The sequence below is a fragment of the Quercus lobata genome, chromosome 7 (genome assembly GCF_001633185.2).
Source record: "Quercus lobata isolate SW786 chromosome 7, ValleyOak3.0 Primary Assembly, whole genome shotgun sequence".
In the NCBI taxonomy this organism is placed as follows: Eukaryota; Viridiplantae; Streptophyta; class Magnoliopsida; order Fagales; family Fagaceae; genus Quercus; species Quercus lobata.
The window spans coordinates 13,150,956-13,174,843 of record NC_044910.1 but is presented as its reverse complement, the minus strand read 5'-3'; the positions used below and the strand labels follow the sequence as shown (position 1 = coordinate 13,174,843).

The 23,888-nt window shown below is 35.2% G+C and overlaps 1 protein-coding gene and 1 long non-coding RNA gene across 3 annotated transcripts; both read right to left on the bottom strand.

The window, feature by feature from the left end:
- Window positions 1–208: 208 nt before the first annotated feature.
- LOC115952476 lies at window positions 209–2,439 on the bottom strand. Of its 2 annotated transcripts, none has more exons than XR_004083417.1 (4): window positions 2,376–2,439; window positions 2,147–2,189; window positions 1,131–1,197; window positions 209–263 (listed from the first exon to the last, which is right to left on the bottom strand). It is a non-coding gene; the product is annotated as an uncharacterized LOC115952476 (long non-coding RNA). The 2 variants fall into 2 exon arrangements; XR_004083416.1 differs by lacking the exon at window positions 209–263 and adding an exon at window positions 441–559.
- A 9,409-nt stretch (window positions 2,440–11,848) lies between these two features.
- Window positions 11,849–18,608, bottom strand: LOC115951621 (cytochrome P450 94A1-like). The gene is made up of 3 exons (XM_031068790.1): window positions 17,929–18,608; window positions 17,419–17,425; window positions 11,849–12,697 (listed from the first exon to the last, which is right to left on the bottom strand). Exons 1-3 carry the CDS (start codon window positions 18,606–18,608, stop codon window positions 11,849–11,851), a joined length of 1,536 nt encoding a protein of 511 aa, XP_030924650.1.
- Window positions 18,609–23,888: the final 5,280 nt, after the last annotated feature.

Below are 23,888 nucleotides of genomic sequence, written 5' to 3'. Positions count from 1 at the left end.
TCCTCACTTTCTAACTCATCCAACTCAATCTTCCCCTCATCAAACCCACCTCTAGCCCTCAATCTCTCATCAAGGGCATTAAGTAGTTGTCCTTGTACCATAAATTGCCATGCCCATTCTTTCAAAGGAGCCATACATATACTTATCGATGATGAAAAATCTGAACTTAATCATGGGTAATAATCAAGAATGCATTGAATTTGACTCCATAGCTTATGTTGAAAAAGCTTTAAGATGCTAGACCACTCCAATCACCTAGGAACCTAGTGTTCACGAAACTAAAAAATATAAGTCTAAGTCAAGTTAGATCCATACTTGGTTTGCCTAGGGCTAATCACTGAACACACCAATGCATGAGTATTACTCAAGTAGCAATAGATAAAAAGTAAACTTAGATGATCACATAAAAGGTAGAATTATTAAGGAAATTCCAGCAAGAATGACTAAGTTCATTATCAATAATTATAGCACAATAGGAACAACACAATCAACACTCCCAAAATAAAATACACTATCTGATATCTTCGTGCAAACAACCCGCTTGCTCCAAATCAACAACCTACCACAGTAGAATATTTGAATTTACTAAGAGGAGATAAAATAAATTCACACATAGTTGAACAATAATATCACAATATTCACAAGACAATCAACACTCCCAATAATGAAAAGTAAACCACCTTATATCACCGTGCAAGCCACCCACTTGCTCCAAATCAACAACTCACCACAACAAAAAATTTGACATATAATTATATACTAATAGGGTATTTTGAAGTAGATTTTACTCTCCCTTGAGCAATTCATTGGTTTGCTCCCAGAAAGAGGAACTCAAACTTACAATGAGCTGCTAATCTTACAAAATCTAAGTCTAAATTATAGACTACTAAGATCACTTAAAAGACGTAAATTAGGTGACTTCACGTCCAAAATCATGTAAAAAGAGAAGAAACTACTAAACTAAGTACATTGAGAGAACAAACTATAAACTAAAATAGGGAGAGGTGTACAAAGATATACAAACCAGAAGATAAGCTCCAATATTTTGCTAGTTTTCATTTGTTCCACAGTAAACATGAGCTATTTAATAATTTAATCATACGTAGTCAGAGAATGAGAGGTTAACTTACTAGTTGCTACCTTGCTTTGCTCCACAGGGGATGCTAAAGATATTGCAGTAGCCACCAAATGTTTAATCTAGCAATTTAACAAATCCAACAGTCAGAATTGAGTTGTTTTTTATTTTAATAAAAAATACAATGACAAAGTAAAATAAAATTATCAACTAAATTGAGTGGAAAGATTAATGCATAGAAGCATTGTTAAAGGCACTTGCTTGATTCATGTTTGAAATATTGATAAATTAGACGTGCCATAACAGACTTGTAGTTCTAGTTCTAGTTGTAGCTCTCTCTCTCTTTCTCTCTTGGGATATATATTGATAGATGATGTATCTAAAATCTTGCACTCTCTTACACTATGCAAGTATTTTTAGTATAAAAAAAAATTTTAAAAAAAAAAAAAGATTGCAAGAAGTCAAGAGCAAAACTCACTCATCAATTCAAAAGGAATAAAAATGGTAGAAATTATTTAATTTTCAAATTGCAAAGGCATGTTACATATTAAATAATAGTATTTATACATTATTGTCATTCAGGTCAATTTAGATTGTTATTTGGAACTAGCTGTTTGCAAATGTTAGCTATATTTTTAGTACTAGTATACTTGGTCAATGCTACATTAAGCACTCAAAAAATAAAATTCAATGAGTTGGGTCCACTTCAGACGAAATGGTTGGCTAAGAAACCAGACATGAATTGACATAGATGAATGAAAGCCTTCAGTTTGACAGAAATGCCCTGCAAAGTACCATGTTGGCAAAAAAGGGGGGTGGGGGAATATATATATATATATATAACGTAGCCAAGTCTAGATACTCAATAAGGATGGTGAGACAAGGACATTTGACCCATAACCTAAAAATCTACTAATAAAAGAAATGGCCACATTTTAGGCCATGAAATGAAAGGACCAAAATCAAAAAACCGTTCAGTTATTAGTACTGAATGCATTAGCCTTTTCACATCTCAATTACATCAAGATGTAACTAAAAATCATTGAAAGAACTCTTATAAGAAGACCATACCACAATCGAATGCAATAACAGGCTTCAATTTTACCTCTTCTTCCTGAAAAACAATCAACAAATAAAGACTAAATAATTGGTAAAATTAAATGACTAAAACAAGATTGTAGTTAAGGGTTAAAAAAAACTTCACACTAAACTTGCAAAAGAAATACAACAGTAGCAATAATACAAATGAACTTAGTAATATCATAAATAAGGGTGAAAAGTACCAACTCATCACTCATACCTTCACCCTCAGTTTCTTGGCTAGCTTAGATACATGACATTGAGAAAGCTCACTTTGTTGATCCTAAACACAAGTAAAACTATAGAGGTAAAGAAACAAAATTTGTAGGCATAACTAAAGTGGACATCACTTAGAAATTTTTCATGTGATTAAGAAATTCTCACAATTAAATCAAGGTATAAAAGTTTCAAAGACCGCTGCATGAATAGACAAGCTCTTAAAGCAAGCACTAAAAAAAAAAAAAATTAAACTTGTATATGATAATTAAAAAAAAATTAATAAAGCATATATATATACACACAAACCTAGTAAATTTCGATCCCCTACCAGCAGTTTTCCCATAATGAAAATAGTATGAACCGACAGCCCTAGTCCAAACTCAGCTTCCTCCACATACTTCCAGAACTTCCATTCTCCACCATCAATTACCTCAAACCCCACTTGTTCCAATACCTATAAATATCCCAAATTCACTACTGTAAAATTCAAAGTAACTCACATTTTCTCTGCATTGTTAAAAAATCAAATACAACTAAATTTTACACACTTAAGGTTTAACTTCTCACTAAATACTAACCCAAATTCATTATTAGGAAAAAAAAATGCAAATGCCTTTAAATGGCTTTATTAGAATCGTAAACTCAAAATAAAAAAATTACATGGTTACAATCTGATTCGCATATGGTGAAAATATAACATTTCGAACATAGTTTCCAAATAAAATTTTAAAAAAAAAAAAATAGAAAAGGAAAAAGGGTATACCTTTGTGAGAGCAGAATGGAGATCGAAGTTGGTCAAATTGATTCCATTTCTATTAAAAATCAAAATTCCTTCTCACTTAATAAGATTGTCAAGCTCTTCTTAAGCATCAAGCTAATAGCCTTAAGTGACAAGCATCTATAGCTAAGCCAAACATATGATTATAGTCAAACCCAAAAAGACAATTCAATTTTCATTCCCAAGAAATTTGAAAGCAAGCACCAGAAGGTTTGTTGCACCATAACTTATACCCATTCTTTTGCAGTTTTAAGAAAAATTCCATTGGAAGTGTAATAATTCTATGAAGATAAAAAAGGGAGCAGGAGCTAGGATGCAAGAGAGAAGAAGAAAGCTCTAGTTAATAATTCTATGTACACCCTTGCTAAATCTTGTGTCCAAAGTTGCTAAATTTGTGTCCAAAATTACTTAAATCAATTTTGACGAAATTATTGCTCAAAAGTCTTGCCTCCATGTAACAGACCAAAAAGATTTGCAAGCAGTTCCCACTCCCTAGATACAACTAACTCAGCTATCTAACTATATATTTAGGAAATAAGAAAGTTTTGCAAGCCGTCCCCACTCTTTTTATTGCTTTGATTAATGAAATCAATAGTAAATAGCCCGGTAACATTAATATGATTGTTGATCTTGGTAATATATAATCAATACAAATATCAATTCCCATATTAAGGATTTAAAAATGTGCTTTGACTAATCAAATCAACAAGAAATGGCCTAGTAAAGTTAGTAAGATTTGTTAATCTTGGCAATATATAATCAATACAAATATCAATTCCTATTAATGATTTAAAAACATTTAACAATGAATCGTTTAATAAGGAAATATATACAGGCAATTGATAGTTTTAGAATCTCACTAACATTTGAAAAAGTTTTCTAATTACTAAAAAACCAGAAATTTAACATCAAATATATATAAAAATATTGCTACAAAATAGAAATGAGAGCTAGAGAGACTTACCTTGCTTTGGGTAAACTTTAATCAAAACCAAATCCAAAACTGAAACCCACACAATCAACCAATAGTTACACAAAAATATACACATAACCCAAACCAAACTTCAACCAAAATCAAAACCCACACAATCAACCAATAGTTACACAAAAAAATACACATAACCCAAACCAAACTTCAACCAAAATCAAAACTAAAAAACCAGAAATTTAACAACAAATATATATACAAATATTGCTACAAAATAGAAATGAGAGCTAGAGAGACTTACCTTGCTTTGGGTAAACTTTAATCAAAACCAAATCCAAAACTGAAACCCACACAATCAACCAATAGTTACACAAAAATATACACATAACCCAAACCAAACTTCAACCAAAATCAAAACCCACACAATCAACCAATAGTTACACAAAAAAATACACATAACCCAAACCAAACTTCAACCAAAATCAAAACTAAAAAACCAGAAATTTAACAACAAATATATATACAAATATTGCTACAAAATAGAAATGAGAGCTAGAGAGACTTACCTTGCTTTGGGTAAACTTTAACCAAAACCAAATCCAAAACTAAAACCCACACAATCAACCAATAGTTACACAAAAATATACACATAACCCAAACCAAACTTCAACCAAAATCAAAACCCACACAATCAACCAATAGTTACACAAAAAAATACACATAACCCAAACCAAACTTCAACCAAAATCAAAACTAAAAAACCAGAAATTTAACAACAAATATATATACAAATATTGCTACAAAATAGAAATGAGAGCTAGAGAGACTTACCTTGCTTTGGGTAAACTTTAACCAAAACCAAATCCAAAACTAAAACCCACACAATCAACCAATAGTTACACAAAAATATACACGTAACCCAAACCAAACTTCAACCAAAATCAAAACTAAAAAACTAGAAATTTAACAACAAATATATATACAAATATTGCTACGAAATATAAATGAGAGCTAGAGAGACTTACCTTGCTTTGGATAGGGTCTGTGGTTTTGGGTAGTATTTTTGTGCTTAAAATTTTGGAAAAGAAATGGTGGGTTTTGAGTAAAGAAGAAGAGAGGAGGAGGGGAAGTGGGTTAAGGAAGAGGGAGAGGGAGAAAAAATGTGGGTGAGAGGAAAACAGCTGAACTAAAGAAGTGGGAGACCAAAAATGAGAGACCAAAGTGGTGGGAAGGTGAAAAAAATAAGTGGGAAGTCTGAAAATTTTTAAGTGGTACGAGGGACCTATCCCAGCGTTTTTGGAGACCTGTCCCAGCGCTTTTCAAAGCGCTGGAATAGGTGGACCTTATTCCAACGCTTTCGAAAGCACTGGGACAGGTCTATCCCCATAAAGGAATAAGTGATCCTATCCCGGCGCTTTTGAAAGCGCTGGAATAAGGTCCACCTATTCCAGCGCTTCCAAAAGCGCTGAGATAGGTCCTTCCATTCCCTCATGGAGAGAGGCCTATCCCAGCGCTTTTTGAAGCGTTGGAATAAGGTCCACCTATTCCAGCGCTTTCAAAAGCGCTGGGACAGGTCTCTCCATTCCCTTATGGAGAGAGGCCTATCCCAGCGCTTTTAAAAGCGCTGGGATAGGTCTTTCCATTAGCATTTTCTTGATTAATAAAAATTATATTAATTAATAAAAATATTTTTTAATAAATTAATAAAATAAATTATATTAATCAATAAAAATATTTTTTAATAATTCAATTTAACAAAATTGAATTTAATAATTCAAACTAATTTAATATATTTTAATTTAATACTTCAAATTAATAAAATATAATTCCTCACTAAAACTTACTAAAATATAATGTGATAGCTAAAAAAAATTTGTAAGATGTGACTCCAGGACCAACAATATTAAAATATAACCATGAAACCTACGAAATGACCAAAATACCCCAAAAACAAAAAAAAATTACCAAAATATCCCCAAAATCAAAAAATGACCAAAATATCCCCAAAACCCAAAAAAAGACCAAAATACCTCCCAAAAACCAAAATTTGACAAAAATACCCCCCCAAAACCTTAAAATGACCAAAATACCCGCCAAAAACCAAAAAAAGACCAAAAATACCCTTAAAACCTTAAAAATGACTAAAATACCCTCGAAACCAAAAAATTACCAAAATAATCATGAAACCTACAAAATGACAAAAATACCCCTAACACCTAAAAATGACCAAAATATCCCCGAAACCCAAAAAACGACTGGGGTATTTTGGTCATTTTATGGACTTCAGGGGTATTTCGATCATTTTTTAGGTTTTGGGGTATTCTGGTAATTTTTAGGTTTTGAGGGTATTTTGGTCATTTTTTGGACTTTAGGGATATTTTGGTCATTTTTTTGGACTTTGGGGGTATTTTGGTCATTTTTTGGGTTTTGGAAGTATTTTTTTTATTTTTTTGGTTTCAGGGAGTATTTTAGTCATTTTTTTATGTTTCGGGGGTATTTTATTTTTAGGTTTTGGAGGTATTTTGGTAATTTTTTGGGTTTCGGGGTTATTTTGTTATTTTTTTTTTTAGGGTATCTTGGTCATTTTTTATGTTTAAGAGGTATTTTATTTTTAGGTTTTGGAGGTATTTTGGTAATTTTTTGGGTTTCGGGGTTATTTTGTTTTTTTTTTTAGGGTATCTTGGTCATTTTTTATGTTTAAGGGGTATTTTGCTCATTTTAGTGATTTTGGGGTATTTTAAAGTTGGTTGATTTGTAGAAATGATACTTGGATCATAATTAGGTACCCATTTAAAACGCAATAAACATTAATATTAATTGGGTTTAATTGGGTTAATACTCATTTCACCCAATTAATAATTGAGTGGGTTTGAGTCTCATTTAAGTAGGCGGGTTTGGGTGGGCAAATGGATTTGGGTTGATTTTGCCACCCCTAGTGTTATTCAAATAATCAAGGGGTTTTCCACCTTTTATATGCATGGGGGGTGCTTTTGTCATTTTCTAGTTTTTAGGATTCATTTCAATGTTTTGGGGATATTTCGGTCATTTTTTATGTTTCGGGGGTGTATCAATCCTTTTCTGGGTGTCAGGTGTGTTTTGGACATTTTTTGTCTTTCTAGGGGCATTTTGGTCATTTACTTGACTTATAGGGGTATTTTGTTCTTATTTAAGTAATCAAGGGTATTTTGGCTAGTTTTAGACACAAGGGGTACTCTAGTCATTTTCAATGCCTTAGGCGGTGCTTAGGTCATTTTTGATGTTTTGGGGTTATTTTAGTCATTTATTAGGTTACGGGGGTATATTATTCTTTTTCTAGGTATCGGGGTGTTTTTGCTCTTTTTCAATGTTTTGGGGGGTACTTTGGTCTTTTTTTAGGTTTAGGAGAGTATTGGTCATTTGATAATTAACAAATCCCTCCACAAGTATAAGTGTTTGTGGGATGTGAGGGGCAAGTGTCGGGGTTCAAGTCTCTAGGAGGAAGTACTATACACATATACACTTAAATTAGGCTATAGTAGAAATTCTATCTTGTGTTAAAAAAAAAATTAAAAAAAAAAAAAAAACCTATAGGTGACCTATTCCAGCGCTTCCAAAAGCGCTGGGATAGGCCTCTCTTCATAAGGGAATGGAAGGACCTGTCCCAACGCTTTTTGAAGCGTTGGAATAGGTTGACCCTATTCCAACGCTTCCAAAAGCGCTGGTATAGGTCTTTCTCCATAAGGGAATGAAAGACCTGTTCCTGCGCTTTCAAAAGCGCTGGAATAGGTCTTTCTCCATAAGGGAATGGAGGACCTATTCCAGCGCTTTTGAAAGCGCAGGAATAGGGTCCACCTATCCCAGTGCTTTCAAAAGCGCAGGGACAGGTCCCTCATTCCCTTATGGGGAAAGACCTATCCCAGCGCTTTTTGAAGCGCTGGAATAGGGTCGACCTTATTCCAGCACTTTTAAAAGCGCTGGGATAGGTCTTTCTCCATGAGGGAACGTAGGGACTTGTCCCAGCGCTTTCAAGGGTCCACCTATCCCAGCGCTTTCAAAAGCGCAGGGACAGGTCCCTCATTTCCTTATGGGAAAAGACCTATCCCAGCGCTTCTTGAAGCGCTGGAATAGGGTCGACCTAAGGGAAATCAGTAACCTTATCCCAGCGTTTTTGGGCTTCCTATAACAGCGTTTTTGAAAAATGCCGCTATAGGCCTCCTATTGCAGCGCTTTATAAAGCGCTGGTTTTGAGCCGCCGTAATAGGATATCCTATACCAGCGTTTTCAAAAAGCGCTGGTACAGACTTATCTATTACGGCGGTTTGTAAAAACGCTGGGACAAGACGATTTTTTTGTAGTGACAATTAAATGGGTGTAGATTATAGCTATATATATATATATATATATAGGGTTGGGTTCAAGTTACATTTGGTCTAATTCTAAGCAATGTTACACCACTCAATATTTTTTAATTGGATACAAATTTTGACAAATCTATCGTTAGATTACATTATCTTCATATATTCTCTATGCTTGCAAAATTTCAAAGTGATCAAATATTAATAGTCATGTCATCAATCAATTTTTTAAATTCAAGTTTTTGTTGTTTAAAATAATGCATAAAAGATAAGTTTATAGATCAAATAGTAAATAACATCCAATTGACATGAAAATTGGCATGATTACTGAGAACATATAAAACATGTAATTCAACGGTGGAATTTTCAAAATATGAATTCTATAACAAATTATTGGGTAGTGTAATATTGTTTACAGTTACACCAGGTGTAACTTGAACCCAACGAAATATATATATATATATATAGGCATGAACTAGAAAGATGTTATAATATCTATTTTTTCATTCCGTCCTCTCAAGAAAATTTATAACATTTTTTTACTTATATTATTTTAACATTTTTTATCTTTTCATTTTTCTATCTTCCTAACAAGAAGAACCTTAAAATTTTTGTATTGCATCAAGGAGGTAGATCACGATTTCGACTAGTGGATCACTAGCTAAAGGTTAAACTGCAAGATCAAATAACAACTCAAAATGATATATGACCAGTCAAAAACCATTCATCCAGTGGTATTATTCTCGGTTAGGGTGCAGTAGGTCCCGAGTTCAACTCTTGGAATGCCCCAAATCACTAAATTCTTAAACCAATTTAACAACATATTTGTGGGGTGGTTTGGGTGATGAGTTCAAATACCATTCGGTGGGTAAAGAAGTTTGGAGCCTTCAATCAAAACTTATTTGGAAAATGGCAATGGTGCTTTGAGATAGAAAACACATATGGAGACTGATAATAGCTTCAAAGTATGGTAACGAATGGGACAATGGATATCGAAACCTGTTAAAGGGAACCGTGCTTGTCCAACTGTTTTACTTTTGCAAAAACAAGAGCAAGTATTTTAGCTTGGCTAGGACATCATGTTGCCTCATATCTTGATTCACTATAGAATTGTTTACATGCCCCAAGAAGAGTTCACAATCAACAACAGCACTACGAATTTCATTTTTTATGGTGTTTTGTACATACGCAATCTAGTTTGACACTTGACACAACACATATAGGAAATAATGCCAGTGTTCCTTCCTACGTATATGATCAATAATTATAAGCGACCTTATATAACTAGCAATTATTTATTATACATACATAAATTTGATTAGATTAAGACATGGTGTTACTACAACATGGTGATCCTCACACTTAGACATTGAAGGGTTTGTTCTTTTCTTTCTTTTCCTGCCGATGCGGTGTCAAAATGGTTTCTTAGGAGTCTATCAGCTTTGTGGTTTATCAGAATTTTTTTTATTTAAATCATCCTAAAATTTTAATAGCCGACTGAGATGAAATTATCCAATAAAGTATCAGATTTATTGTTTTTTTTAATAAACATGATAGAGGTGGATACGGTTATGGATCCAGAAAAGTATTTGTGAATATATACAAAATATTGCATTCAACCTTTTTTTTTTTTTTTCTTTTATATATATAAATAAGACTTTTTTCGATTTGCAGTGTCCGATCCATATTCAACTTTGACCCATTTTAACTTGAGGCCTAAGACAATAATTTTAGTGAGACATCTTTATATTTAAAATTTATTATAATTTATATTCAAAATTACTAGTTAAGTATTTGTATTTACGTTTACAAACATTTACTTTTCAACTGATACCATGAGTAATCCACTTAATATTGTTATGACATAATCGATTTTAAGAAGGATTTTATCAATTATGATTTTGGAAAATGCATTTTATAACAAGTATTGCTTAATAAAATTATGTAGGAAATATATGCATTTGGAGAATAATTTAGTCTTTTTATATACTCAGGATTTTTTAAATTACATATTTTAGAGAATTATTTGGATTATTTATTTATTTTCATTATTATCTTTTTGTTGTACTATCTCATTATTTTCTAAATCTTTTTGTGTGATAGTACACAGAAAGTTAGCTTTACAATTAGCTAGGATATTTTCATTATTAACTTTTTGTTTAACAATTTTTATTTGCACAGAACAATAGAATCTAATTTATATAAGTCACTAATAGGACTTCACTTAGTAATAAAAACACCCAACAACGTCCGCACGACCAAACAAAGAAAAATTTAACACAAAGCTAAATGAATTGATACAAACCAAACCAAAATTAATTTTATATAAATAAATATTATGAAAAATTATTATTCTCTTTGAACAAGAATTTTAATTTATCTCAATTAAATAAATGTACGGTGATGGAAAGTTAAAATCTAATTTTTATTTTTAATTTATATATATATATATTTTTTTTTTTTGAGAGAGAGAGAGAGAGTGATCACTATTGAAGCCTTGAGTTGTCATAAGAAATTTATCACTAATGACGATTCAACACACTCATAGCAGTATTGTTTTTAAAACAATTTAGGATTTTAATTAGTTTAGATTCCTATTGGCACACAATTTTTGAGGCCTTTGTTAAGATCAGGAAGTGAACATATAGTCCAACTTTTTTTTTTTTTTTCTATATAACAGATTATTAAACAAAATATTTTGGAGTATTTTGCTAATAGATGGCTTTAGGCAATGGCCAAGCCAAATAGTTGCCCTATTCATGATGATTACTTTTTATCATTAGATTAAGATAAATTAGATTACTCTTTACTGTTCAAATTTTGGTTGATTCATAATATTGTACCACATAAGTATTTGAGACCTTCTTGTTCAAATATCATTATTCTGACATATTTTTCTAATTAAAATTGAATTTCATTCTATATTTAAAATATGCATTAAAATTTTGACGTATTATATTTTTTTTAAATAGTAGAGTACTCCCTCCGTCCTACTTTGTTTGTTCTCTATTCCATTTTGAGATGTCCCAAAATATTGTCCTGTTTCTAAAAATAAAAGTTATTAGTTTACTAATGTTCCTATTATACCCCTAAGCCTCATTAAGAATAACTCATTTTAAAAAAAGTTGATAAATTTATTTAAGGGTAGTTTTGTAAACTTATACATTTTTATAAAGCAGACAAGATAATAAATGATGTTCCCTTAAAATATTTGACTTTTCAAACAGGACAAACAAAGTGGGACGGAGAGAGTATTTATTTTCGTATACAAACATAATCATAATAAATTACTATAATTAATAACACAAAAAGTACACCATAATCAATTATCAATTTTCATATTTAGAAAAAAAAAAAAAAAAATCTAATAAGAGAGAAAAAAAAATCTCATTATATTAATCATTGTCGTACATTGCAAGGATTATAGACTATTATTATATAATTCCACATTCATTAATCTTATCCACGTATCTTTTCCTCAACCTCACAGGTAACCCACCTTTCATTCTCAGTGTCAAAGCCAACAAATGCTCAGGAGCCTTGTCCTTACTCTCCACCTCCATCTCAAACCTCTCCATCACGGAGGCAGCAATGGACTTCATCTGAATATAAGCCATATCTTTCCCAAGACAAATCCTCGGCCCGGCTTGAAATACTGGAAACCGAAACGGGCTCTCTTGCTTACACACTCCATTCTCAATCCATCTTTCGGGCAAAAACTCAAAACAATTCTTCCCCCAAATGCTCTCCATCCTCGCCATTCCATACATGTGATAAGTCACTTCCCAACCCTTCCCAACAAAAGTTCCATCCGGCATTATATCATTGCTTAGACATGCTTTGGTGTCGACCGGAACAGGTGGGTAAAGTCTTAGTGCTTCTGAGATTGCAGCATGTAGATAATGCATGTCTCGGAGCTCGTCAAAACTATATGTTTCACCTATGTTTTTACTATTACGAACCCGAATTTTTTCGAGCTCTTTCAGTATGTTTTGTTCTACATTTGGTTTCGAAGATAATAGCCAAAAGAACCAACTCAAAGCTGAAGAGGTTGTATCACGTCCTGCTAGAATAAAGCTTATGACGATATCTCTGAGAAATTCTGGTGAGTTTTCTTTGTTTAAGCTAAAGCGTGACAATAAGTCTTCTTCCTTACCAATGTTTTGGTCTGTTCTAGATCGTATAATATTGTCTGCAAATTCATGGACAATTTTAATTGATTCTTTTAGCCTTCGCTCTGATCCAATGTTTAGAAACTTTTTGACTTTTGAAAGAAATGGTAACTGGTACGTATATCTCCTTATCGTTACCTATGATGGCTTATTTGTGGAATTTAAATAGGAAACAATGGATAATTTCTGGATTGATTCAAGGTAATCCGGCCTCCTTAAGAGATAAGTTTGAATGATAAATTTTTCTGATGACTTTTATTCCAATAGCTGCTGAATTTATACAAGTAGATGGTAACGTTCCAAAGCATAAAATCAGGACCACTAACACAATCGTGATCCTCTTAAACTCCAACTCCTAAAAAATAGAACTAAATAACAATAGACTCCAACTCCTAAAAGCTAGAACAAAATAATAACTCAACGTTAAAAAAACTACAACTGACATAACATTCAAATACCAATTATCTTGGCACAAATCAAGGAAACACCACTGCTACCAATCTTCAAAGATCCCACTTGCCCTGCAACAACTTGTGCACGTAACAACTCCTCCCCTCTTAAAGAGATCCCTTGTCCCCAAGGGCATATTCTGGAAACTGATTCCTCATTGATTGCAAATTCTCCCACGTGGCTTCTGTTGGGGAAAGTCCTTGCCAATGTACGAGTATTTCTTTCTTGTTTCGCCTTGTTCGCTTATCCAACACAGCTTGTGGTCGCACCAACAACCTTTCTCTACCTTCTACGTTCAAGGGTAACTGAACTTGAGCTGAGACATGTGCCCCTAATTTTTCTTTTAACAAGGAGACATGAAAAATGGGATGAATACGAGACTCATGTGGTAAGTCAAGCTTGTAAGCTACTGCTCCTATTCGCCGCAGGATTTGAAATGGACCATAGTAGCGTGGAGCTAACTTAGCATTTCGCCGCATTGCAACTGAAACTTGTTTATATGGTTGTAAGCGAACATAAACCCATGATCCCACTTCATATGCCTTCTCCCTATGCCTCAAATCATAGTTTTTCTTCATCTGCTCTTGAGCTGCCTTCAGGTTCTGTTTTAATTCTTTTAGGACTTCATCCCTTCGAATTAATTCCTCCTCCACAGCAGCCACCCTTGCTGTACCTGGGACATAGGCTAATAAAGATGGTGGTTCCCTTCCATAGACAACTTCAAAGGGAGTGCGTCGTATGGTTGAATGCCAGCTAGTGTTGTAACAGAATTCTGCCCATGACAACCACTTGACCCATTGCTTGGGCTTGGTACTAGTGAAGCATCGCAAGTACATTTCCAAGGTTCGATTCACAACCTCACTTTGCCCATCAGTTTGAGGATGATAGGCTGAACTAAAGTTAAAACTAGTGCCATTTAAGCGAAATAATTCCTTCCAAAAAGCACTAGTAAATGCAGGGTCTCGATCACAAACAATAGTTCGAGGCATGCCATGAAGTTTGAAGATATTATCAAAAAATACCTGAGCAATACTTGTAGCAGTGTAAGGGTGAGCAATGGAAATGAAATGAGAGTATTTGGAGAACCGGTCAACAACCACCATAACAGTGGACTTCCCTTGAGATACTGGTAGCTCATCAATAAAGTCCATGGAAATGTCTTCCCAAACCTGGTTTGGAATGGGCAATGGTTGAAGAAGACCTGCTGGAGACAATTGCTCAACTTTTTGTTGTTGACAAACTTCACATATCCGAATATGAGCCTTAATATCATCTCTCATTTTACTCCAATAGAAATTTGCTCTTATTCTTCTTAAAGTTTTGTGAAAACCTTCATGGGACCCATTGTGAAATTGTTGGATGATGTCCTGCTTTAAAGTTGAATTGGCTGGGAGGTAAAGTCGGTCCTTAAAGAGAAGCAAACCATCTCTTAATTCCCAAGGACCCACTGCATCATCATCATGGACCCGTTGCACTATGGCCTGCACTAAGGTGTTTTTCCCCTGCTCTTCTCGGACTGCATCCAGCCAATGCGGAATGGGTGCTGAAATGGCAGCCAAGTGTTCTTCTGGTTGGACTTCATCACGCCTAGATAGTGCACCCGCCACCCGGTTCTCACAACCCCTTTTATACACAATGGAGAAATCAAACCCCATCAATTTATGGAGCCATTGCTGCTGTGCTTCAGTGGTGATTTGTTGGGAACATAAATATTGTAAACTCTTATGATCAGTACGAACTAGGAACTTCCTTCCCAATAAATAGTGCCTCCATTTGCGAACAGCCATTACCAATGCCAGCATTTCTTTCTCATAGGTTGACAACAATAAATTTTTACCATGAAGTGCTTGGCTATGGAATGCTATTGGACGTTCTTGGCGAAGAACAGCGCCAATACCTATACCTGAAGCATCGCATTCAACTATGAATTGGTGAGAGAAATTTGGCAAGGCAAGTACAGGTGCCCTTGTCATTGCATCCTTAAGCCGCTGGAATGCAACTTCAGCTTGAGGTGTCCAAGAAAATAGATTCTTCTTTAGCATGTGTGTGAGTGGGGCTGCAATTTTTCCATAATCCTGGATGAACTTTCGATAGTATCCAGTGAGCCCCAAAAAACCTCGCATTGCTCGCGGATTGTTTGGCTTAGGCCACTGTACCATGGCTGAAATTTTCTCTTGATCAACTGACACTCCATCTTGTGAAATTATATGGCCCAAATATTGTACTTCCTGCTGCCCAAATTGGCATTTTTCTCTCTTGACATAGAGTTGATGGCTTTGCAAAATATCTAAAACAATCTGCAAGTGTTGCAAATGTTCCTGCCAAGAGACACTATATACCAAAATATCGTCAAAAAATACAAGAACAAACTTACGTAATTGATTCTTGAAAATGTCATTCATCAATGCTTGGAAAGTGGATGGAGCATTAGTGAGTCCAAATGGCATGACAAGGAACTCATAATGACCATGGTGAGTGCGGAATGCTGTTTTTGGTACGTCATCTGGGCTTACTCGAATTTGATGGTAACCGGATCGCAAGTCCAGTTTTGAGAAAAACATGGCTCCATTTAATTCATCAAGCAGCTCATCAATTGCTGGGATAGGGAACTTGTCCTTGATGGTGATCCGATTCAAAGACCGGTAATCCACACACATGCGCCAAGAACCATCACCTTTTTTTACTAATACGACGGGAGAGGAAAAAGGGCTGTTGCTAGGACGAATGACCCCAGCGGTTAACATTTCAGTGACCAATCTCTCAATTTCTGACTTTTGATAATGGGGATACCTGTAAGGCTTTGGACAGACCGGGTTACTTCCTGTTTGTAATGGAATGTGATGATCTTGAGCTCTTTTAGGTGGCAAGCCTTTGCATTCCTTGAAAATTTCTTTGAAAGCTTCCAAAAGTTGTGACAATCCTGGCTTTTCGTTTTCCTCTCTAGCCAACGTGTCTGACAAAGTGGGTGCCACCAAATGCAAAATAGCTCCCTTTGGTTGTTTCCCTGTGTGTTTCTCAAGCTCATGGCCCTCTACCCACCTATCAGACAAACCTTTTAGAATTATTTCCTTACCTTGGCTCATAAATTTCATGGTAAGTTTGGCAAAGTCCCAAAGGATTTCTCCAAGTGTACGGAGCCAATGAGTACCCATAACCACATCATACCCTTCTAGGGGCAGTATATAAAAATCAGCTTGAGTGACATAGCTTCCAAGCTTAATGGTGACTCCAAAACACCTTCCCTTGCTAGTAAGCCTTTCCCCAGATGCCACCATAACACGAATCTTCTTTTCTTGGACTGGCTGCAAAACCAACTTCTGTGCGAGGGACTCACTAATAAAATTATGGGAGCTACCTGAATCCAACAGAACCATGGCTGGTACTGGTCCAATTTTTCCTGACACCTTCATTGTCTCTGGCGCATGGTCACCACTAATGGCATGCAGTGAGATGCCTGGAGTTTCTTGTTCTTCCTCTAGCTCTAATTCCATGGAAACATCTCCATCCTCTTCTGTTGTGCAAGCTTCAATCAAAAAGAGCTTTTTACACCGATGGCCAGGTGCAAACTTCTCATTACAATTGTAACAAAGACCCTTGTCGCGCCGCTCCTTAAGTTCCGCTAGTGACAATCGTCGGACTGGCATAGGGGACCTAAAACCACCCTCCTCCTTGCTAGTGATAGGATTGGTTCTTGCCACAGTTTGAGAAGTTACTGGTGGACGCCGCAAAGAATTGTTTCGAGCTTCAAACAAGCGTGCCAACCCAATGGCTGTAGTTAAATCCAGAGGTCGTCCCGCCAAAACATCTGCCTTAATGCTTTCCTTTAGTCCGCTCACGAAACAACTTACTTGGCGTGGAGGTGGAAGGTATCCAACCTTGGCCAAGAGTTGTTCAAACCGAGATTGGTACTCCTTTACTGTGCTGGTTTGCTGCAGTTTTGTGAGTTCGCCAAAGTGGTCATAAAATTGCGTAGGCCCATAGCGAGCCAACAGCCCTGTTTTGAACGTGGCCCAAGTGGTTGTATCTGTCTCTTGCTGCAAGAGCTGATACCACAGTTGAGCTTCCCCTTCAAGATGGAATGAAGCAAGAGCTACTTGGTCCTCCGCCGGTGTTTCATGAAAGCGAAAGAATTGTTCAGCCCTACATATCCAACTTGTAGGGTCTTCACTCCCGTTGAACTTTGGAAAATCCAATTTCACCAAACGAGGAGCATATGACTGGTTGCTACCCCCAAGATAAGATCCCCCCTGTTGCCATCTTCCCTCAGGACGTTTTCCCGAAGCCACATGTGACCCTTCACCTTCCTCACGTCGAGAAGAGAGCTCCGAAATCTTTGCATAAATATCAGCCATTTTTTCGATCAACTGTTGTTGTCCGCTCACCAAGGAGCTGACATTTTGTTCCAATTGCTCCACTCTTTGGTCCATCCCCAAGCTCTGATACCACTTTGGTACGTATATCTCCTTATCGTTACCTATGATGGCTTATTTGTGGAATTTAAATAGGAAACAATGGATAATTTCTGGATTGATTCGTGGTAATCCGGCCTCCTTAAGAGATAAGTTTGAATGATAAATTTTTTTGATGACTTTTATTCCAATTGCTGCTGAATTTATACAAGTAGATGGTAACGTTCCAAAGCATAAAATCAGGACCACTAACACAATCGTGATCCTCTTAAACTCCAACTCCTAAAAAATAGAACTAAATAACAATAGACTCCAACTCCTAAAAGCTAGAACAAAATAATAACTCAACGTTAAAAAAACTACAACTGACATAACATTCAAATACCAATTATCTTGGCACAAATCAAGGAAACACCACTGCTACCAATCTTCAAAGATCCCACTTGCCCTGCAACAACTTGTGCACGTAACAGTAACGCATACAGGAATCTCCCAGAGCTAAGCATAGTGGCATTTTCAAAAGCCCGCATGAACTCAGCAGCACTAGTGGTCGTTCCATCAACGCTGAGACAAGTTGGGTCAACATTAAAAGCCAATTTACAAATATTGTCAAACGTAAAACGCTCCAAGATGTCTTGAAAGTCCAAAACTTGTTGTGTTTCCGAGGCTTTGATTAAAATAGGAAGCAATCTGGTATTGATCTCAACAGTGACATTTTCCATGACAAAGTTGCAGAGAGATTTGGTGTTGAATTCATAGCTTGCTGTTTTTCTTTGGAGCTTCCAGAGTTCACCATCAGAGTTGAAAATTCCATGGCCTAGAAAGTCTTCGAGAAAGGTTATAAAACGATTGCCTTTTGGGTAGTTTTCAAAGTTGGTCTTGAGCATGTGTTTAACGTTGGAAGGATTGGCTGTGATGATGCCATGGCCCTTGCCTGGAATCCAATATACAACACTGTTCGTGCGAAAATAGCTTAGAATTTCGAATGTCCAGTCAAGGAAACGATGCCTATTCTTCAAGAATTCGGGTAAAACTCCAACAATAGGGTATATTTTGGGGCCTTGTTTTTTTATGGGTTTTTTCTTGGAAGTGTTAAAGTTAAAGTAGAGATACAGAGAAAGAAGAAAGAAGAAGAGAAAAGTTTCTACAGAGAAGAGCTCCATAGACAAATATAGGATGAGACAAGAGATAAGATTTTTTTTTTCATATAACAAAGTGATAAGATTTAAAGTGCTAGACATGGATGAAGCATATGGGGAGGGCTTGGGTTTTATAAAGTTAGGGGTTGTCTCGCAGAATTCTTTTATTTAGTAGTTTAATTAGTGTTATGTATTTTGTTTTTCCGAAGGGGAAATAAATATTACTCATTTAATTCTCCACCTATAGGTAAATATTTTAATGAATTGATTCGTTTAACCTTTCACGTAAGTAATGATTTTAATGAATTAGTATTTAATTTTTAGTCATTTATGTTCAAGAATAAATAATTTTTATCGGATTGATTTATTTAACCTTCCAATTAAGCATAAATTTTATTGAATTAGTATTTAATAATTATTATTTATTTATATTCAACTATAAATATTTTTAATGAATTGACTCATTTAACCTTCTAGCTAAGGAAATATTTTAATGAATTACTAATTATATTTTTATTATTTAAATTGTTGGGCAACCACTTAGCAGCATGTATGCATGTATCTCATAGAAAAAAATTAATAAAATATATAATGGCATTATACACCATAGATGGCTTACCAACATGTAAATGCATGCCAAGTATTGGCTTGAATTTGGTCAAGTCCCATTAACTAACATCTCTGCCGCCACCTCCATAGTCCTTTAGTGCTATCACAAGTTACAAACACCAACCAAGTCCAAGTAATGCTTGAACTTGTCCTTTGGAACCGGCTTCATTAACATTTCAGCTACATTCTCCGAAATGTGAACCTTCTCAAGAAAAATTTCTTTTGTAACAATCAACTCCCTTATCTTGTGAAACCTCACGGCAATATGCTTTTTCATCACATGATAAACTTGATTCTTTGCCAAATAAATGGCACTCTATCTGTCACAATGCAACTGAATTCCTCCTTGGTTTAAACCAAGTTCTTCAACTAGCCATTTCAACTATATCACTTCCTTTGCAGCTTCACCTGCATCCATGTATTCAACTTCAATTGTAGACATGGCTATTATGGATTGTAATGTGGATATGCAATAGATAGGTCCACCTGACAATGTGAAAATATAACCATCCACATTGCCTACACAATCCGATTCCACATATCCTACCAATGAATTATCACCCTATTGCCCTGCAAACAAATTCCCATGTTCTGAAGTACCTTCAAAGTATATGAATATCCACTCACTACACTCCAGTGCTCTTTACCAAGGTTTGGCATATACCTGCTGATAGTACTCACTACATGAGCCAAATCCAGCTTAGTGCAGACCATCTCATACATCAAACACCCAATAGCACTTGCATCTGAGACCTTTGACATGTCTTTAGCTTCCATTTTTAACTCCTTGCACAACAAACTTTCGTCTATTAACCTCACACCTACTCTTAGCAGCAATTAACATAACATCCTTCTCTCTAGACACCCACTTGAAACCCATTGGTTTCTTTCCTATTGGAAGTTCTAACAACTCCTAAGTCTTGTTCTTATTCAAGATTCCATCTCCTCCATTGTAGCTTCCATCTGCTTGTCCCTTCAAAGCAATCCATTGCTGCATGAAATGTGGAAGGATCCCCATTACTAATCAGTAAATAATAAGAAGCAAAATTCTCTAAACTATACCTAATTGGTGATCTTTTGTTGTGTTTAGGTCTATCTGATATTGTATTGTGATTTTCCTGATCACAATTGTGAGATTCCTTATCGAGCTGAGACTTCAGTTCATCTAGCTTCACTTATACAATTGATTTACCACTGTCACTACAACTTCCCACTACTTGAGACTCCTCTTCCTTTCATCAAAGATCACATATCTACTTATCACCACTTTTTCTACAACCAGATCCCAAAGCATGTATCTCTTTACAACTTTCTTTAACCCAAGAAAGATGCACTTCTTTGATTTTGAATGCTCTCTTCACTAGGAATATGCCCATAGTCAAGATACCTGAAGATCCTTATTGAAAAATAATCAACTTCTTTCCCCATTCAAACCTCTTTAGCAACGTTCCCATCAAGTGAAAACCTAGGTGATCAGTTCATGATGTAACAAGACATATTCACAGTTTCAACCCATAAGACCTTAGGAAGCCCAGCATTCAATCTTATGCATCTAGATATTTCACCAAGTGTTCTACTAAGCCTCTTAGGTTTTCCATTTTGTTGTGGTGTTCTTGGTACAATAAAGTGCCTCCTAATGCCATGCTTTTCACAAAACCTCAAGAACACCTTATTCATATACTCAGTGCCATTATCAGTTCTAAGGCACTTGACTTTCCTTCCAGTTTGGTTTTCCACTTCTTGAACTTTGCAAGGGCATCAAACTTGTTTTTAAATAAGTAAATCCAAACTCTCCTAGAATAGTCATCAATGAGACTCATATAATATTGAGAACCACCTTTAGAGATAACCTTCGCCGGTCCCCAAATATCATAATGAACATAATCCATAATACCCTTTATCTTGCGTGTGGAAGTTTTGAATTGCACTTTACACTTCTTTCCCATAATGCAGTATCTACAGAAATCTAATTTGCATGACTTAATTCCAGCCAACAGATTTCTATTTTGCAATTCCCCCATACCACACTCACCTATATGCCTGAATCGCATATGCAATAAGAGTGTATCATCCTACTTAGATTTAATAACTATAGTAGCTCCACCTATATATGGTGCTACCAAGCAATCTGTAGATATTACCATTTACTTTCTGTCCCTTCAACATAACCATAGCACCTTTCGATACCTTTATTATCTCATTTTCATATTTATATCTAAAACCATTAGAACTTAGGGTTCCCAATGAAATAAGATTTTTTTTTTTCAAATCTAGAACATGTCTTACATCCTTTATTGTCCTCACAACATCATTGAACATCTTAACTTCAATTGTTCCTATTCCAACAACTTTGCAAACAACTTTGTTTCCCATTAGAACCAAACCACAATTAATTAACCTGTGTGTGTCAAACCAATCCCGATAAGGAGTCACGTAGTATGAACATGCTAAATCCCCGAAACCCAAGAATTGATTAACCTGTCTACACTTGATGAAACAGAACACAAATCTCAATTTGAATTTGCATCTACTGCCACTATGTTTACAGGTTTTAAGGACCCTTCCTTTTCTTTATCCTTGTATATTTTCCACTATAGACAAACTCACAACATATGCCCTTTCTTTTGGAATTTATAACACTTCACTGTCTTACTCTTGGATTTGGATCTACTATGTCCCCTAGCAAAACTGTTATCCTTGTCTTTTTTTCTTCCACGATCTTGATTGCCTTTTACCATGAGCCCTTCACTAGAACTCTCACCCAAATTTTGTTTCCAATGGTAGTGATCCATCAAGGCTCCTAAGATCTCTTTAAATTCAAGAGTCTCCTTCCCCAACATAAGGTTGTAACCAAGTGTTCATAGGAAGCCGGAAGTGAGGTCAAAAGCATCATCGCTTTATCTTGATCATTGAGTTTTATATCGATCCTTAACATGTCACTAGAAACCAAGTTGAATGTGTTGATGTGTTGAGTCAAATCTGCACCATCTACCATCTTAAGCTCATAAAGTTCCATTTAAGATTCGATTTATTTGTGAGGGACTTGGACATATACTGGCTTTTTAACTTTAACCATATAGCAACAATGAGCTCATCCATGACATCATTCATAAGCTCATCTGTCAGACATGTCCGAATCGTACTCATTGCCTTCATCTCGAGTTCTTCCTACTCGTTATCAATCATCTTCTCTTGTTTCTTTGTTTTCCCATACAAAGCCTTCACCAAACCTTGCTATAGCAACATATCTTTCACCCTTCTCTTCTATAACCCGAAGTTACTAGTCTCGTTGAACTTAACAACGTTTACCTTGGCAATAGAAGCATTAACCTCCATTAGATCTACCAACCTGGAGCTCTAATACCAATTATTGTGAAAATAAACCCACTTATGCAAGATTAAAGAAGAGAGAAGAAAATTAGACATAAGGAATTTTCGTGGTTCAGCAATATGCTTACATCCACTGGTGGTGACAAAGAAGGCTCCACTATAAAATAAGGAGATTACAATAGTAGCACAATAGTACCCTCACAAATATACCCTTGGCTCTCTCACATAAAGAATAGAGCACCCTATTGTATTTTCACTAGTCTTGTAGCACTACACTTTCTCACACATAATTTACTAAAACACAAAAGAATCTATGCATATATATATACTAGCATAGGTCAGCTACTACAAGTCCTAAACCAAGTAGGACTTGGTTTTCTAGTGCATGTCATACACGGCCAAAGTAGAGTCATATTACTACTAGGACTATGCAAACCTAATTTGACCAAATACATGCTATTGACTCAACATACACTAAAATGATATCTATCGTAATATATTCATCATCTTACCTAATCAATTTCATCTCCATATAGTGTGTTTGGAAATAGATTATGAGTTAGTTTTTTTTGCTTTTTAGCTTTTATGTATAGTTTTTTAAAACCTCATTTTTTTCTAACTTTTTTTTTTTTTTTCAAAGTACAAGTACACTTTTACACACACTTTTAGCAAAAACAAAATCAACAAAAAGCTAAATAAGCTATTCTCAAATAGTCAGATATAGTCCAAGTCAATGTTATCATCATCTTCATCATATTACAAAATCATCTCATCATCTTCGTCATCTTCAACATTTAACATCTTTTCTTTTTATTCTCTTTCAATAATTGTTCCTTTGTATATTTTTTTTTTTTTTTAGAGAAAGCCCCAAATGGGGAAGTATTGTTCATTATTCAAGTAGAGATCATTATTGTAAACATCACACATATCAAGAGGAACAGACTCCATCCAAACAAGAAATTAATTACTAATAGCTCTTCTAGCAAGCCTATGAGCAACACAATTCCCTAACCGTCTAGAATAGCAAACAAAAACATTATTGAATATAAAAAAGAAAAAAAAAATTAGCTTAATATCTAGACGAATGTGACCAAAGGACGAAGAACCCATATTGTCTCCAATGATAGAGTGTATAACAGATTCCAATCACTTTCCAACACCAACTTGTCGAAGCCCAACTCTTGTACGAAACAAAGTGCTCAACATTCTACTAACTCTTCCACCATCTCTACTGCAGTAGGCGTGGAATTTGTTGTGATAGAGTAACCCTAAGTAATCCATTATCATTATGTATTATAATGTCGAGACCAACAGTACAATCTTTTAAGAAGAGAGCACCATCAAAATTCACCTTAACCTATCCCG